At 40.0% G+C, this 18,589-nt stretch overlaps 1 protein-coding gene across 1 annotated transcript; it reads right to left on the bottom strand.

Moving 5' to 3' along the window:
* Positions 1-5,762: 5,762 nt before the first annotated feature.
* LOC148295645 (uncharacterized) lies at positions 5,763-6,842 on the bottom strand. Its single transcript, XM_088250553.1, has 2 exons — positions 6,576-6,842; positions 5,763-6,410 (listed from the first exon to the last, which is right to left on the bottom strand). Exons 1-2 carry the CDS (start codon positions 6,840-6,842, stop codon positions 5,763-5,765), a joined length of 915 nt encoding a protein of 304 aa, XP_088106679.1.
* Positions 6,843-18,589: the final 11,747 nt, after the last annotated feature.

Below are 18,589 nucleotides of genomic sequence, written 5' to 3'. Positions count from 1 at the left end.
CAAAGAGCCATGGTATGCTGATTTTGTTAATTATCTTGCTTGTGGTGTTCTTAGAAATGATCTAACTTCTCAGGATAAGAAGAAGTTCTTTTCCATGGTGAAACATTATGTATGGGATGAACCTTTCTTATTCAAGCATTGCCCGGATCAACTCATCAGAAGATGTGTTCCAGAAGAAGAGCAAGAAAGCATACTTAGGCATAGCCACGAATTGGCCTGTGGAGGTCACTTTGGAGCTAAGAAAACAGCACTTAAAATTCTGCAATCTGGTTTCTTTTGGCCCACTCTATTTAAAGATGCATTTAATTTTTGTGTTAAGTGTGATAGGTGCCAAAGGATGGGGAACATAAGTCGCAGGAATGAAATGCCATTGAATAACATACTTGTTGTGGAGCTCTTCGATGTGTGGGGTATTGATTTCATGGGACCATTCCCATCTTCCTTTGGTTATACTTACATACTTGTTGCTGTTGATTATGTGTCTAAATGGGTGGAAGCCATAGCCACCAAAACCAATGATTATAAGGTGGTGCTGAAGTTCTTGAAGGATAATATTTTCACAAGGTTTGGTACTCCAAGGGCTGTCATTAGTGATGGAGGTAGTCACTTCTGTAACAAGCCATTCGAAGCACTCATGAAGAAGTACAACATCACCCATCGAGTCTCTACACCATATCATCCGCAAACTTCTGGTCAAGTGGAAATAAGCAATAGAGAAATTAAGCACATCCTGGAGAAGGTGGTGAACAATACAAGGAAAGATTGGGCAGCCAAGCTCAATGATGCATTATGGGCTTATAGGACAGCATATAAGACTCCCATTGGAATGAGCCCTTATCGTCTTGTGTTTGGGAAAGCTTGTCACCTGCCAATGGAGCTTGAACACAATGCTTTTTGGGCCATCAAGAAGTTAAATTTTGATCTAGACAAGGCAGGCCATGCAAGAAAGTTTCAGCTGAATGAATTGGAAGAAATTAGACATGAGTCTTATGAGAATGCAAAGCTTTACAAAGAACGAACCAAGAGCTACCATGACAGAAACATTCAACGGAAAGAGTTCTCCGAAGGTATGTCAGTTCTTTTGTTTAACTCACGTTTGCGTCTCTTTCCAGGAAAATTGAAGTCTAGATGGCAAGGCCCATTCACCGTGGTCAATGTTTCTCCCTATGGAGCTGTGGAGATTCAAAACCCTAAAGATGGCTCGACTTTCAAAGTAAATGGACAACGTTTAAAGCCATTCTATGAGGGAGTTTCAGCTGGCATCCAAACTGGCCATGTGGTAGATCAACTTCCCTTCGTACCATCAACTTAGCTGATTGCACAATGTCTTGCCAAGACAGTAACTAAGGCGCTTCTTGGGAGGCAACCCATGTGTTCAAGAAGAATGTGCTTGGTAGCAATCGACCTAATCGCATCAAGGGGGAGCATTTCAATCCTTTCTCTTTACTTGTTATTATTTTAAATTTCTGTTTTTTTTTTTTTTATAAAAATTTAAAAAAAATAAAAAAATTTAAAAATTTAAAAAGATTTTTCATATGAGCTAACTTATGGTAACTCCAGTGAGCACTTCCGTCAATACAGTGTCTAGGAGTTCTTTAGGCGACACCTTCGGTGTCTAAGAAGTTTGGGTTTTAAGCGGGACCATTGTGACCCCTCCAACCTTCCCGGATCCCCTGGCTGTGTTTTCTGAGGCCCTTAACTGGTCATCCATGAGTTGCTTATATATTCATTTTTTTTATTTTTTATTTTTCCTAAACCTTCTTCTAAACTTTTCCCTTTATCATTTGTTTGTTCTCAATCATCTTTTGTATGCTTTCACATTGAGGACAATGTTCAATTCAGGTCTGGGGGGAAGGTTTTCAATTTCAATTTTCTTATCCATTTGTGTTTTCAATTTTCGTTCTCTTGTCACAATTTTTTTTTTTATTTTATTTTTATTTATTATTATTATTTTTTTAAAGAATGTCATACAATCAATGCTATGGAGCTGCTATTTGAGGTTTTCATATCAGAATTTTGCACTTCACAAAGCTTTTGCTCTTAGAATTCTGGTGGCTAAAGTACCACGCTCAAATTCTTGAAGGAAAATAGTGGAGACTACCCTAGTGAGCTATATCGAGCCTAATTGCTTTCTTGAGAGGGTTTAAAGTGTTCTATTTCTCATCCATACTTATTTTCTTCAATTCACTCTAATTGATCTCATTATTCCATTTTGATTGAATACTAAGGATGATTCTCTTTTGCAGATATCATGTGCTTGCTCTCATTCATGAATGAACTCATTGAAGTGATGCTAGGCTATGTGTGCATAACCATTCTATGTGCTTTCTTTTCACCCTACCTATATGTGTGTTCCATCAACCCTCTTGAAGCCAAACACTTAAAGCCTTTTCTTCTATCACCCTCATCATTTCCCTACCTTTGTATCTCAATCTGAGATACTTGACCTATTGTAGCCATACCCTATAGCTTAGAAATATACCAAGGTGTGCCAAGATAAAGTTTGAAGCAAGGAAGTTGCAGCCATGTACCTAAATAAAGATGATGTGAATCTGTGCAATGAAGTTAATGAAGATGCAGATCAAATCAACGAAGATGAAAGTGTTTCGATTTGATCTAAGTGTGAAAAATAAAGTCTATGCCAGGAGATACCATGAAGTTTGCTGCCATGCCAATCTAAATCAATGATGCCTTGCAGATTAATGAAGCATGCAACCTTGGTATGTTCTTAAGTTATTTGTTTTTCCTTCCAATTCTTCCATTTCCCCTAAACCTTAGCCTTTCATTACAACATTGTGAAAGACCTAGCTGATCTTTGAGGATGTATTCATGGGTGCTGGTAAGTATGTGTGTATCTCTATTCTTAGTATTTAATTCCTTTCATGAGATCTAACCAAATTTGTGCTTCTATTTCATACACTCACTTATGCTTTCTTGAGAGAATTAAAACATAGGTTCTGAGTGATTGAGTGTTATCTGTGAGAATTAGAGTCGAAGCATGTTCTCTATTCAAGGTTTGAGTGTGCTTGCTTTGAAACTGTGTGCCTTTGAGCTATAGCTTCCACTTGTACACACTGATTGATGACCTATCTTGGCAACTCTATGGTGTTGGAGGTATGACTAAAACTTTCTTTCATTTTCATTAGTTGATTTCAAAGTTGTTTTTCTAACCATTTTGTTTTGTAGAGTTAGAAAAACGTTTGTGGGTATCGTATCTGTTAAACCCTCAGGAGACACAACTCCTCCTACTAGGGATGCCTAGAGGTTTAAAGGCTTGTTGCATACGCTCAATGCAATCGAGTTACCTACGAAAGTGGTCTAGTTAACTTCTTGTTTTGTTTTTATCTTTGTTTCTCTTTTGTTTTGCTCGAGGACTAGCAAAATCTAAGTTTGGGGGTGTGTTAAGCTCATAATTTCATACATATACATGCCCAATTTACTTACTTCTTTTGCTTAGTTCCTATAATTCTAAGTTATTTCCCTCCCTTTGTGTGTTTTGTAGGCCAATAGAGCAAGAGAGCATAATTCATGCAATTCAAGCATGTTAAGGCCTAATTTGGATGAATGGAAGAAGAGCTTAAAAGACAAACTCATTTTGGCTACAGCCCCCTGCCAGTCCAGTTCCGTAGGTCATATTGCAAGCTTTGTTTCAGCAACCTACACAGCTCGGATGAGGCAGCATTCTTCATGAAAGTTGTTCCAATGGGTGTGTACTATAACATATACAAAATTCAGCCCCATTGGATAAATATGGAGTCTGTTACCTAGCAAACACAGAGCCATGCTCAGGATGGATTTTATCAGCGCGCAAAATGAGTTAGCAATTTGTTTTGGCCTTAACTTCCTCCTCCGACCTTGGATTGGCCCAAATGACATATGTCTGGAAAGAAGACATTCTGAACTTCAATTTCGAGTGCTTAAAGTCCTAATTTGATTAAGAGAAGCCCAAGTTGTAAGCCCTTGAAGTTGCTGGTTATGCTGACCTCAGCATGTGCTGGTTGGATGCTTGGTCATGGTGAGCTAGGTATGAGCTATCATTTCTGGTTGGAAGCTTGGTCATGGTGACATGAAGATGAGCTAGGGCTGCTGGTGGGATCTATTGGTGAAGTGCATCAACCAATTCAGATTTTATAATGCAAGTGTTGTATGCATTAGTGAAGTGCATCAACCAATTCATCTTTTATAATGCAAGTGTTGTATGCATTAGCCATATTGAATTCAGATTTGTCACTCCCCTCTCCCTATAAATACCACATCCATTCCACATTCAAGACACAACAAATCCTGAGATTCACAACCCCCACAATTCACTCCAACCATCCTCAAACACTCTCAAAATCCCAAACACTCCAACAATCACCAAAACAACTCCAGCAAACCTCTCTTCCATTTCCCTACGAATTTCATCTTCCTTAGCCATCACCACTCACTCAAACTCATCCCAAATCACCTCCATATCCTTCATACATCTTTCTAGAAGTGGGGAAGCTCTTGGAGAAGCATTAGAAGTGGAGAAGCACTTGGAGAAGCCTTGGACACCACAAGAACTTCAGAAAAAGGGTTTTTCTACTCTTATTGTATTCATTATGTTTTCTCATTTCTGTTCAAGTCTCTTTTCCATTCTGAGTAGCTAAATCCATAACTAGGGCTTCGATGTAACCTAACATGAATATTCTGGGTTTATAAGTTTGGAGTTTCAAGTTTGATTCATGATTCATGTTCTTATTCATTATGCTTATAAGTTAACATGCTTGTTTGAATGATTGATCACCATTAGAACTTGTTTGTTAACTATCTTGGTTTGAATTAAGAGTATACACCATGCTTTAATTCGAATTGAACTATGAATAGGAAGAGTATGTATGGACATTCGACAACAGGGATTAGATACATACTTGGTTGTTTAAAATGTTCTTCTATGCTTAATGGGTTCCTAATGCTTAATTTTAGGTTAGACAACAAATGATCAAATTAGGGAATTAGGAACACAAGGTTAGGACCAAACACCATGGCCTAATCATACTTTAGCTAGAATCAATCTTTGAATCTGAATTAGACTTGTTACTTGAATCTTTATAACCCAGAATTGAATTGTTATGGTGATTCGAATGCCCTAGTCTCAAAATCTGTTTTCCAACTCTTAAAACCACTCTTTGTTACATTTGTTTACTTGTTTTTGTTTGCAATTTCATTTTGCTTCTTTTGTTCAACAATCACAACCACTCTTGTTTTAAATTCTGTTTTAGACATAACCTCCTACTTTCTTGAATTTGGTAATCTAAGTACATAACTAGTTTTAACTTCTCAGTCTTCGTGGGTACGACCTCGTACTTGTCTTGCTATACTACTAATTGCCCCGTACAATTGCGAGTTAACATAATATTAACAACAACGTGTCGATTGCTTTTGTGAACACTTCATTGGAAAGAAATGCTTGAACTTGTATTGATGTCGATGTCACTACATTGCTTTATTGAACAAAAGAGATGAGTTGCACGGGTAACATCAAAAGTAACCTGGCTTTAATGAAGGTGAAGGAGGCTCGGCCGCCTGCTTAAAGGCGAGCTGATAGGTGAGGAGCTTCGTGGATAATACCCCTGGAGGTGATGGGCATTCCATTGTCTTAGTACCTCCTTCCCTTAAAAAATGATGCCAGGATCGTCTTCCATGACTGGTAGCTGGTGACGGCTTGGGAGACAAAAGTCGCTTGCTTGATCTTTCTCTTCTGCTCCCTGGTGGTCAGCCCAGACTCTCGGAGTCGGCTAGAATCGTGTTGATCTGTATGACTTTTTTCGTGGAGGCTCATTGGCAACTGCATTGCAATCCTTGATTTGCTGGATAGACCCCATTGCAATGAACTTCGTGCAGTGGCCATCTCTGACCAGCTCTTCGAGGTGCCTTTTCCAGGCGGAACAGTCGTTTGTGTAATGACCGTGCCCTTCATGGAATGCGTAATATCTACTGGTATCTTTCTTGGCTGGGTTTCCCTTCAAAGGCGATGGTTTCTTCAACCAAGGCATGTCCCTTACTTGGGCTAGGATCTGGTGAATCGGGATAGTGAACTTGGTGTAGCTCTCAGTTGCTAGAGTACCTCCTTCAGGCTGTGATCTGCGCTTGCCTTCATCCTTGTTGTTGCCGTTCCTTTGGCTTGCTTGCTCAGCTAGTTGATCGGCTTGCTTGGCAGCCTTCTTTGCGGCAATTCGATCGTCGTCCCAAAGTGCGTAGCGCTCAGCTGTTGCCAAAACTTCTACCAATGTTTGGCAGGGAGAGATGGTCAGCTCACCATACAGCTCACACTCAGTTGGCAAACCCCTCTTGAAGGCAGAGGACGCAACTTGGTCATCACATCCTATGATTTTTGCCCTCTCCGCCTTGAACCTCTTGATGTAGTCTCGGAGGGATTCGTCGGACTTCTTGCGCAGGTTGAACAAGTGGTCAGGGTTCTTCTTGATCGTCCGGTAAGAAGTGTACTCTTTGGTGAAGACATAGGCAAGCTCCTTGAAGCTGCTGATCGACCTTGATGGCAGGGTGTGGAACCAATCCTGAGCTGTTCCTAGCAAAGTCATTGCAAACACTTTGCACATTAACGCGTCTTCAGCCTTGTGGAGGATCATAACGCTCTTGAAGTGCTTCAGATGACTTTCAGGATCAGAATCCCCTTTGAAGCATGTGAAAGAGGGAGTTGAGAATCGTTTCGGGGGAGCAGCCTGTTCTATTTCGGCGGTAAAAGGTGAGGAGTTTGCTTTGTCTACCTCCATGCGTAATGCATCTTCGAAATTTCCGCCAATCCTTAAATCTCGAAGTCGGTTATTTACAAGCTTCTCAACATCTTCCGCACACATAGCTGGTTAGTCACGTTGGTGATCTTCGCGATTTGGGCGACGCTGATTGACTTCCTCGTTGGTTCGCAAGTGTCGACCTTCTCGGCTGTGCTGCCTAGGAGGTGTGTTGGTGAACTGCGCTTGCGAGGAATTTCTTGTAGCATGTCGACGGGAATTGGTTCTTCGGGAGCGGGTAGCGGAGCGCCTTTCTTCACGATCCTCACTGTGGGGGTCGTCAGGTTGACCTCCCTGGGGGCCTGGCCTTTCGTGAACATTGGTCCTTGAACTCGATCCGGATGAGAAACTTCGTCTGCTTTGAGTGTGGCTTGCTGATGCTTGCGACATGTCGGCAAGCTGATCACGTTGTTGTCCATCTCCTTGTCTGCTTACTCCTGCTCGACCTGCTCGGTACCCATCGAACTGCATATCGGCGCGTTCGTCCATCCTTCTCTCTTCGCCCTGTTGTCCAAGGCCAAGGTTTTGAGCCAAGTTTATTTGGTTGAGGAGCTGACTCATCAAACTGTTTTGGTCATCCATTCTCTGAGTTAGCTGGTCAACTCTCAGATTGAGGTATACTTGACTTCGTGGATCGGGAGGAGAGAAGTGTGTGGAGCCGAATTGCACACGGGCTAGGGTTTCATTAGAGGTGTGAGCGGGAGCGTGCGTCGAGCGCGGAGGCAATGGATGAAATTGCTCCAAGATTGGGCCAAAGTCAGCGGCGGTAGCAAGCCCACCTTGATGGGAGGTTCCACCATGCTCGGCAGCGGTGCTATGAAGGTAGCCAGATCCGGCCACGGGGCCTTGAGATGGTACGACGACGGCTAGTGTGGTGGTCCCAACTGGCGGTCTGGCAGGTGGCGCGGTGGTTTGTTGCAGGTTCATGGCGGCTAAAGGTGGTGGTGCCACCATGTCGATCGCGGGATCGTGGGAGGAGTAGCTTTGGGCCGTCACGGATTGAGCCATCGCGGCGGTCTTGCTCCTCGTGCGCTTGCTTCCAACCATGGTTGTTTGGAAGGCTTCGGTGGATTGGAAAATAGGAGGAACGGATTCCTTGAGCACGCGTTGAGTATAACTCGTGCTCTCAATGAAAGCACCAAATGTTTGTGCAAATAATCTCACGGGAGAATATTCGCTTCTGGATCCTTCGACCTTCGATCTTCCTTCTCTCTCCTTCTCGATTCCTGTAAAAAATATTGGAGTAAATAGACCACACCCAAGGGGGGGGGGGGGGCAAAGGCCCTTCGATGCCTAAGTTAGTTCGAGTGTTTGTAGGAAAACAATAACTAAGCAAAGGGTACGGAGTTGTATGTATGGTGTGAACCGCAAGGAGACAAATTAATGTGCAAACAACCAATTAAAAATACCCGCAAGTGCACGAATCTAATGAAGTATAGATTATGTAAGTACGGGGTCGATCCCACGAAGAACTTGTCGGCTTCCTATAAGTTCTAATTTGAGTACGTAAAGAACACTTATTTAACACACCACAAATGCACAAATGCAAATTGGAAACTAAAAATGAGTAAAGAAATGAAACAACACAAGAAACCAAAGAAAAACAGAAACAGCACTTTCTATCACCCTTTTATCACCATTTGGACAGATTCGTTTATCTATTTTTCCAGTTTCGACCTCTGTCCAGTGTTTGACCTATAACTTTCCAACCGTATGTCCAAAATTTACGTTCTTTATACGGTTGGATTCAGCACACAAAACTGAAGAACACACGCGAACCAAAAGTCCAAAACAGTTACGAAAATAAACAGAATTCAGTAAACAAGACACACAACGTATCAAACACACAACTCACACACACATTGGGGGGGAGGGGTTTTGGTTTGGTTCAAGTGACCTATTTCTATTGCATGAAAGTAAATGGACTTTGAATTTAAATGAGAAAGGCAGAGATGAATTATCAAAATGTGAAAGTACCAAGTAACAAACACTAGGGTTTCGGAATCCACCCTAAACAATTCTACCAAAGTTCATGAATACTCAAGTGATGAACTCTAAATGTGTTGATGAAAATGTTCGCAATCAAGACCATGGGTCGTGGCTCAAGACGCATTGATTCTCTCTAATATACGTAAAGTGCATGGTTCGTGCTACAATACTTGTGCCCTCCCCATAACCGAACCTAGGTATGGTTCGTACTTCGATTCAATTACAAGGAGAACCCATTAAGTTCAAAGAGAATATGAACATCACAAGAATCCTAATAGCATGGTGTTTACATTAGGTATTCAAGAAACCAATTCACATGGATGATTCTTACTTCATCCATTTATTGCTTAGGATAACATGAAGATACACATAATCCCAACAATCTCAAGAAGCATGCTTTCAAAGATGGCCAACCAAGGAAAAACACACATCAAGGATAGATTAATTTGGTGAATTGGAATTCATCAACAATATCTAGAAATTCATACACTCAAGTATCAAAACAATAAGGTAATCATGTTTAGGGCTTCAACCTAAGCCCTAGCTATGAAGTTTAGTTGCTCATACTTATTCCAAATACAAACTCAAAATAAAATTAGAAAGAGTTTACAGATTTTGAGAAAATGATGAAAGCTTCAAGGTCATCAATGGTGGAAGCTTTCTTCTCCACTTTGCTTGGCTGCACCTTGGCTTTCTCCTAGCTCCAAACTCTCCAAAATCTGCTCTCAATGTGTAGAATGATAGAATGAATTGGCTACCCACGTTCAAAACCTCTCCAACTTCAGATTGCACTTCCCTTTGCTTTGCCCATCAATTTACAGCTCACACTTTGAATATAAAAGTCATTCTTTCCTCCAAAGCCTTCACCCATTGTCCCCTTGCCATGATGAAGCTTTGTCCTTGAAAATATGCTCTTTGCCTCAGAAAATATCTCTTTCACTAAGGTAAATTCTTGTTACCAAGTGTTATGGTAACAAGAAGAATCAAGTGACACATTGGAGGTAAAAGCTGGACTACTTCGGATTTCCAGAGCTGTGGTAACATGCTGGATTGGTTGGATAGGCAATACTTGTCCAATGGAGCTCAAATTTGGATATGTTGTAGTTAACATCCATTGGAACAAGTTTCATGAAGATCTTCACCTCATCCGAGCACCAGAGCATGTTGATCCCAGGCCAAGAAGTTGACCTACGAAAATGAACAAAAACAGAATTTATAACCAATAATGCACTTTTAGCTCATTTTCATTCTAACCAAGGTAAAATCTAAGAAAACACAAAAAGGAAGTAAAAAGCTATAAAATGTCAAGAACTAACTCAAAATAATAGGGGAATAACATGAAAAATCATGTGTAAAAATGAACCGAACAAACTTCCCAAACTTATCTTTTGCTAGTCCTCGAGCAAAACAGAAATTAAAACAAGACTCGAAACAAAACTTTCCGAACACTTTCTAAAGAGAGAGCGACTCATGCAAACGACTCAAAAGTTTTCACAAGAAAAACTCAGTTTAGACATTAGTCACAAGGCGGCAAAGTTCAGAACACAACATGCTCAAGTGTAGTAGTGTGATGGCCAAATGAAACTCATTCTCCAATTTCAGTTTTCACACAACTTCAAAAATCATACCAAGCACAAATGTAACTTCAAATCTCACCAAAGTTGTCCTCTCACAAATGAATCACTCGGAAGAGGGTTACAATGCATCACTCAATAGTAAATATGAGAATAGAGTTAAACCATAAGGGACTTAACTCAAAATTAGCAAGATGAAAAACATGCATAAATATGATCTCAAGAAGGATGCCAAACACTTAAAAGCAGAATGTGTACAATTCAACCACATGACATTTAGGATCAATTTAGGTCTTTATTATAGGTTGTAATGGGGCTAAGGGTGCAAGGTGAGTAAGAAATGAAGGATATGGATACAACAAAGTCCAAGGAACTCACAATGTAAGAGCATATAATCGTTGACTAAAAGACTTTGAAACATCACGCTTGAGATTTTCACTCTTTTTTTTTTTTTGGTGATCAAATAGACCACAAAGCCTTATACCTCCACTAATTACGATTCACACTTCTTCCTTCCATTTGAACAACCAAGAAACATGGAATTGAATTTGAGACCATTGCCACTTAACCACAACTTTTCTCTTTTCTTTCACCCTTTGAGTGAAGTACTCTTCTTTTTTTTTTTTTTTTTTTTTTTTAAGAATGTAATAACCCTTCCCAAACTTAGCATGAAAAACACATCTAAATTAAAGCTCACGAGTTCCTTAGAAAGGTAAATTCTTGTTTTTCAGGCTAAGGCTAGAAGTAATAATTGGTTACTTGAAAGAAAAGGCATACATGTAGGCTCAAGGTGGTTAACAATGGAAAATCATGCATAAGCATGCATAGGGTTAGCTTGAAAGGCACAAACGGTCCAAAGAGGGCCTTAATATCATTTCTCAAATGTCATGTAATCAAATTGCACAATAATGAGTGACTTTTAAGTGCTCAACCAAATCAATGAATAATGAGATCAAACAACAACTCAGATGACAAGAAAAATAAGAATATGTGTATAACACTCATGAATTGAAGCACAAGGCTCAAAGCTCACATTATATGGTTATACAAGTCTAATTCATGCTTGATACAATTCTTTGGATCATGCAAGTCCCTCAACTGGAGAATTATGAAACAAATGGCAAGTGCATAGAGGGTTTCAAACATATCATGCTAGAACGATGCCATTTAGTGAATAACAAATTTTTTTTTTTTTTTTAAAGCATTTTCAATCAAGTCATTTAAACATTCATCACAATCTCATCATATATGTTCGGAAAGTGACTTAAGAACAAAAAAAAAGACTCAAAACAGAAAACAAAACAAAATAAAAGAAAGTAAGAATTTAAGTGAAACGAAAAAGACTTGCTATCCCTTCCCAAACTTAGAAACAAACATTGTCCTCAATGTTAAAGAATTCAGGCATCAACAACGTTATAACAAGAATTAAAGGGAATAAAGCAAGTAAATACAAGAACAAACACGAAAAACAACTACAACACGGTTGCAAAAACAAAAACAAAAACGAAACCAAACAGAAACAAATAAAACAGTAAGCCCTAACAATAGTCCTACGCATGCAGAAATCCAACCCAAAGAAACGCACAAACCAAAATGAAAGCCCAAACCAAACGAAAGCCCAAAAGCGAAGAAAGTAATAAGACAAATAAATCAAGTTAGAAGCACAAAGAGCGAGAACTCAGAAAAATAGAAAAAGTGGGCCCTGAAGTCTCGGCACCTGTGAGTCACGGGATACAAAGTGAGAGACGTGTCGAAAAGCAGAGGTCTCTCTCACGGTCCCAAGCCAGAATTATTGGCTTCATAGGAAGGTATGACGACTTTCGTTTCTCAAAAGTGCTGAAAGGCGGAACTGTAATTAAAGGGGTTGGGGACCAGGTGAGGTGACCTAAGGGGATAGGCCGTAAGGGCCGCGCAAAACGCAGAAGCGCAGTGGCTAGGGTTACGTAAAAACTAACTCTATAAAAGAAGAAGAGAAAGAGTTGGGGAAAAAAAAAACACACAAACGCAGAAACACACAACAGAGAAAAGAAAGAACAAAAGAAAAGAAAGTTCAAATGGCTTCTTCCTACCCATTCTCGCTGGATCTCAACCTAGCTCCACCGACTCAGACTCGGGGCCAAGCAGTGGCACCAGTGTGGATGCCCTACTTTGCCTCTGCACGGGGGCACGTGACAGTGAATGACTCGATACTGCTGGACAACGATGTTGCCCTTGGAGTTGCTAGAAATCTAGTAACTCCCAAGGATATACGGGTGCTGGGATCAAGGGATGACAACCGGGTCGTGAGCGATGCTCTGGCACTAAGCGTGCAAAGCACCGCAACAGTCGCAAGTGTGGGTCATCGTCTACTTGCGAAGTCCCATGAGGTAGAGGTGCTAAGAGGTCAGTTGGCGGCGGAGCGAAGTATGGTGGAAGAGTGCCAAAGTATTATTAAAAGTTTAAAAAGGGAAAGGGCAAGGATAGTGGAGGTGAATCGACACCAGCTGGAGGCGTTGCGGGAAGAGAACCAAAATCTCTCAAAGATGGTAAGTGTTTACGCCCATGACATGAGAAAGCAGCTGGAGGACCTGGACCAACCGGGTAAACGCAAGAAAACAGATCGCGAAAGTAGGTACGCTCAAGCTAAGAGTGCGATCTTTGGGAGCTCGAGTGATGAGCCCCAAGAGGCTGTGCGTGAAGCCCCGGAAGAGGATAGCCATAGGGCTAAACTCAAAGGTCCAATGGCCGAGACACCGAGCACTGTGAAAGAATAATTTCTAATGTATTAGTGGTGTGCCTGGTTGTCTTTGCCCTTTCCGTGTATTTTTTTTATTTTTTATTTTATTTTAAAATTTAAATTTCTCGTTTCCGGAAATAAAAAGAAAAGAAAGTTGCAAAAGACAAAGAAGAAAAACAAAACGCACTTCCCCAAACCGGAATAAAAGGAATGCGACAAACGAAAAAGACACAAATCACACTTCCCCAACTGAAATAAAACAAAAACGACAAACTGAAAAGAAATCAAAACATAATGCACCAGAAAACAGGGAGGAAAAGAAAGCAAAGCGAAAGTAGAAATGCTTCCCCTTTTAACCGGACACAACCGCAAATTGCGCAGGAAATGCAAAGTGGTGTCGGCTCCCTTATGAGCATATGGCTATTTAAACCACTTCTCGGTTGAAAGAAGAAGCATCCTGCATTTCAACCTGCAAACTCAAGAAAAACCATCAAAAAGCCCAGACAGAAAAATCAATGGCATCCCCAGATATGCTTGTTGATGACCTTAACCTTGAGTTGTCCCTTGCACCACCAAATGCCCAGACACGGGCTCCTCCAAACCCTATCTTCCCAAACTCCTCATACCATCATGGCTCGGCCTCAAACTTCTCTGAGGTGGTGCCGCGTAGGGCAGTATTGCCGGAGGGCATGACTGTCAGCAGACTTACAGTTGCAGATCATCTGCATGTGGCGCAGAGGTCTGACAGGATGGCAGTGGACGAGTCCCACAATCTAACCGTGCTCAATGCGGTCTCGGCCACAAATTTGGGCATGCGCCTACTGGCGAGAACACGAGAGTGCGGGGCACTGAGTGAGGAGGTGGCGGCCCTGAAAGCTCTGGTGGCGGACCTGCAGAAGCGGCTCTACAGTGCCAACCAGCATGTAGAGATGCTGCAAAAAAGGAACGAAGATCATGTAGAGCTGCTGCAGATCCTACAAGCAAGAACAGACAGAGGCAATTAGCAGAGGCCTCAGGTGGCGCAGAATGCAACAAAGAACATGTGATTAGGAATTTAATGTACGCATTTTCACTATTGTGTTTGTAATCACATGTTACGAAAATAGAATAAGCATTCACGCCCAATTCCTGATTGTGCATTAATGAATTGAAAACACTTCCCAAACTTATATGAAACACTGTTTATAACTGATGGAGATTTAAGATTAAACAATGCCATATAGAGAAATTGGGATGAACAAAAAGAAAATAAACAACCACAAACTACAATAAAGAAGAAAAACAAAGAAAAACAAGTTAGAAACACAAACAAGTAAAGGAAAGCAAAAGTAATAAAAACAAAGAGAAACAACAAGAAAATCCTAATTACCTTGGTTGGAAAATTGTAACCCTAACTCAAAAAAATAAAATAAAATAAAATAAAAGAAAGTTTGAGTCTAGAGAAACTTCACTTTGAAGCGATTAGGACGACAACAAACTTCTCTGTTCACCTTGGGTTGCCTCCCAAGAAGCGCTAAGTTTTAAGTCTTTTGCTGGACTTCCAACATACTATGGTCACTTGGGGGGCTTTGGCTCAATCGCCTCCTTGTGCCGAACATGAAGTTTCTTCAAATCTCTTTGCCATCTAATCAACCCATTTCGTATTCTTTTCTTTTTATGCGCATGATTAGATTTCAAAAGCAATTTTAAGCGCTCTTCAATACGTGGATTAGATGGAGGAGGCACATATTCAGGATTAGGTAGCCTTTTCACTTGAGTAGAAGGAATGACATTGAACATATGGTTGGTACTTGGAACATGGATGTTCAGCTTGTCTTCCTCTAGTACTTCAAAAACAGAATAAGGCATTAGATTAATTGAAGCACCTAAATCAATTAAAGATTTCTCAAACAATTTATCACCAGTTACACATGGAATTGTGAAACTTCCTGGATCTTCCAACTTGGGAGGAAGCTTCCTTTGCAAAACAACAGAAACCTCTTCCGTTAGTGCAACTGTTTCATCATCTTTGAAGTTCCTCTTGTTGGTACAAAGATCCTCCAAGAGAGGAATGTTGACTTGCACCATCCTACAAGTTTCCAATATGTCCTTGGCATGTTGATTTTTAGAACCCATCAACCTGTGAGGAAAAGGAGCACGTGAGATATCTTCATCAGTAGGTTCACGACATACCTTTTCCTTTCTTGCCCTTCTTGCAATTTCATGCTTTGGGATCCACTCAGGTGGAGATGCTGCTTGTGTATTTTCCTTCATGTTGATTTCATCCTTTTCCTTAGGCTCAGTCACTTGTTCAACCTGCATTTCATCAACATTGTGAATCAAATTTTCAGAATTATCAACCTCACCAATTACCTTACCAGTTCTCAAGGTAACTGCTTGAACTTGCTCACACCCATTTGGATTAATCACTGGTTGGCTAGGCATCATCCCAACTTCCCTTTGACTCAAAGCTGTAGCAATTTGTCCCACTTGATTTTCTAGATTGGCAATGGCCTTATCCATTTTCTGCATGTGGGTATCATTCCTCTGCATGTGGGTGTCATTCCTCTGCATGATGAAATTATCTGTGTTTCTAACCATTGAAGCAACAATTTCTTCCAAAGTTGGTCCTTGAGGTGGTTAGTGAGATTGACTAAGCGGTGGTGGATTATAATATTGGGGTTGACCATAAGTTGGACAAGTATTATGTTGGCCTTGATATGGTTGATATGACCCTTGTTGAAAATTTGGATTGTCGGTCCACCAGAAGTTTGACTGATTTCTCCACTCCGGATTGTATGTTTGTCGGAAATATTCATTCATAGGCAACTCATTATGAAATGAGCCAAAAACATTTGCTTCCTCCATCACAAATTTATTGGAGTATTCTTGCATAGTAAGTTCCACAATTTCAGTGCAATGAAGTTGGTGTGGGTATGGTGGAGGTGACTCCTCGGATATTCCTATAAGAAAAAGAAACAAAAACAAATCAAGATAAAATGAAACAACAATCAATAAACAAAAATAAAACTAAGTACTCTAAACATACTCAAACAAAACAGATAAGCAACCGTGCCAGTTCCCCGGCAACGGCGCCAAAAATTGTTGCATTCCTAAAAGGACACAAATTAATGTGCAAACAACCAATTAAAAATACCCGCAAGTGCACGAATCTAATGAAGTATAGATTATGTAAGTACGGGGTCGATCCCACGAAGAACTTGTCGGCTTCCTATAAGTTCTAATTTGAGTACGTAAAGAACACTTATTTAACACACCACAAATGCACAAATGCAAATTGGAAACTAAAAATGAGTAAAGAAATGAAACAACACAAGAAACCAAAGAAAAACAGAAACAGCACTTTCTATCACCCTTTTATCACCATTTGGACAGATTCGTTTATCTATTTTTCCAGTTTCGACCTCTGTCCAGTGTTTGACCTATAACTTTCCAACCGTATGTCCAAAATTTACGTTCTTTATACGGTTGGATTCAGCACACAAAACTGAAGAACACACGCGAACCAAAAGTCCAAAACAGTTACGAAAATAAACAGAATTCAGTAAACAAGACACACAACGTATCAAACACACAACTCACACACACATTGGGGGGGAGGGGTTTTGGTTTGGTTCAAGTGACCTATTTCTATTGCATGAAAGTAAATGGACTTTGAATTTAAATGAGAAAGGCAGAGATGAATTATCAAAATGTGAAAGTACCAAGTAACAAACACTAGGATTTCGGAATCCACCCTAAACAATTCTACCAAAGTTCATGAATACTCAAGTGATGAACTCTAAATGTGTTGATGAAAATGTTCACAATCAAGACCATGGGTCGTGGCTCAAGACGCATTGATTCTCTCTAATATACGTAAAGTGCATGGTTCGTGCTACAATACTTGTGCCCTCCCCATAACCGAACCTAGGTATGGTTCGTACTTCGATTCAATTACAAGGAGAACCCATTAAGTTCAAAGAGAATATGAACATCACAAGAATCCTAATAGCATGGTGTTTACATTAGGTATTCAAGAAACCAATTCACATGGATGATTCTTACTTCATCCATTTATTGCTTAGGATAACATGAAGATACACATAATCCCAACAATCTCAAGAAGCATGCTTTCAAAGATGGCCAACCAAGGAAAAACACACATCAAGGATAGATTAATTTGGTGAATTGGAATTCATCAACAATATCTAGAAATTCATACACTCAAGTATCAAAACAATAAGGTAATCATGTTTAGGGCTTCAACCTAAGCCCTAGCTATGAAGTTTAGTTGCTCATACTTATTCCAAATACAAACTCAAAATAAAATTAGAAAGAGTTTACAGATTTTGAGAAAATGATGAAAGCTTCAAGGTCATCAATGGTGGAAGCTTTCTTCTCCACTTTGCTTGGCTGCACCTTGGCTTTCTCCTAGCTCCAAACTCTCCAAAATCTGCTCTCAATGTGTAGAATGATAGAATGAATTGGCTACCCACGTTCAAAACCTCTCCAACTTCAGATTGCACTTCCCTTTGCTTTGCCCATCAATTTACAGCTCACACTTTGAATATAAAAGTCATTCTTTCCTCCAAAGCCTTCACCCATTGTCCCCTTGCCATGATGAAGCTTTGTCCTTGAAAATATGCTCTTTGCCTCAGAAAATATCTCTTTCACTAAGGTAAATTCTTGTTACCAAGTGTTATGGTAACAAGAAGAATCAAGTGACACATTGGAGGTAAAAGCTGGACTACTTCGGATTTCCAGAGCTGTGGTAACATGCTGGATTGGTTGGATAGGCAATACTTGTCCAATGGAGCTCACATTTGGATATGTTGTAGTTAACATCCATTGGAACAAGTTTCATGAAGATCTTCACCTCATCCGAGCACCAGAGCATGTTGATCCCAGGCCAAGAAGTTGACCTACGAAAATGAACAAAAACAGAATTTATAACCAATAATGCACTTTTAGCTCATTTTCATTCTAACCAAGGTAAAATCTAAGAAAACACAAAAAGGAAGTAAAAAGCTATAAAATGTCAAGAACTAACTCAAAATAATAGGGGAATAACATGAAAAATCATGTGTAAAAATGAACCGAACAATGTGCTAGGTGATATTAGAATTGACTGTGAGCCATTTACTAGAGGGATACCAAATGTTGACACATTTGATGACCTAGTGGGTGAGTTTGGGAGTGAGAATATTAGAGATGGGTGCGAAGATATATGGATTGATTGATTGTTGTAATATATGACATTAGTTATGCAGTTAATTGTATGACATTAATTAATAGCTCTGTATATCATTTTAATTCCGATCACATTTTCATTCTACAGGCTTTGGGCACGACAAATCAAAAATTAAAAATAATGGGTTAAAGCTGAAAATACAACGGTCAAGTTAAAAAAAGAGATGTCTAAAATATAACCAACGTTGGGTTTTCACAAACGACGTGGAACGCCAACGCAAAAATGAAATAAAAACCGCCATTTGAAAAAGTAAACACGTCGGTTAATTAAAATTAATTTAAACACGGTTAATAAATATTAA

Source organism: Prunus avium, chromosome 3, assembly GCF_965620075.1.
Source record: "Prunus avium chromosome 3, drPruAviu1.hap1.1, whole genome shotgun sequence".
NCBI lineage: Eukaryota > Viridiplantae > Streptophyta > Magnoliopsida > Rosales > Rosaceae > Prunus > Prunus avium.
This window is presented reverse-complemented; position numbering and strand designations above follow the sequence as displayed.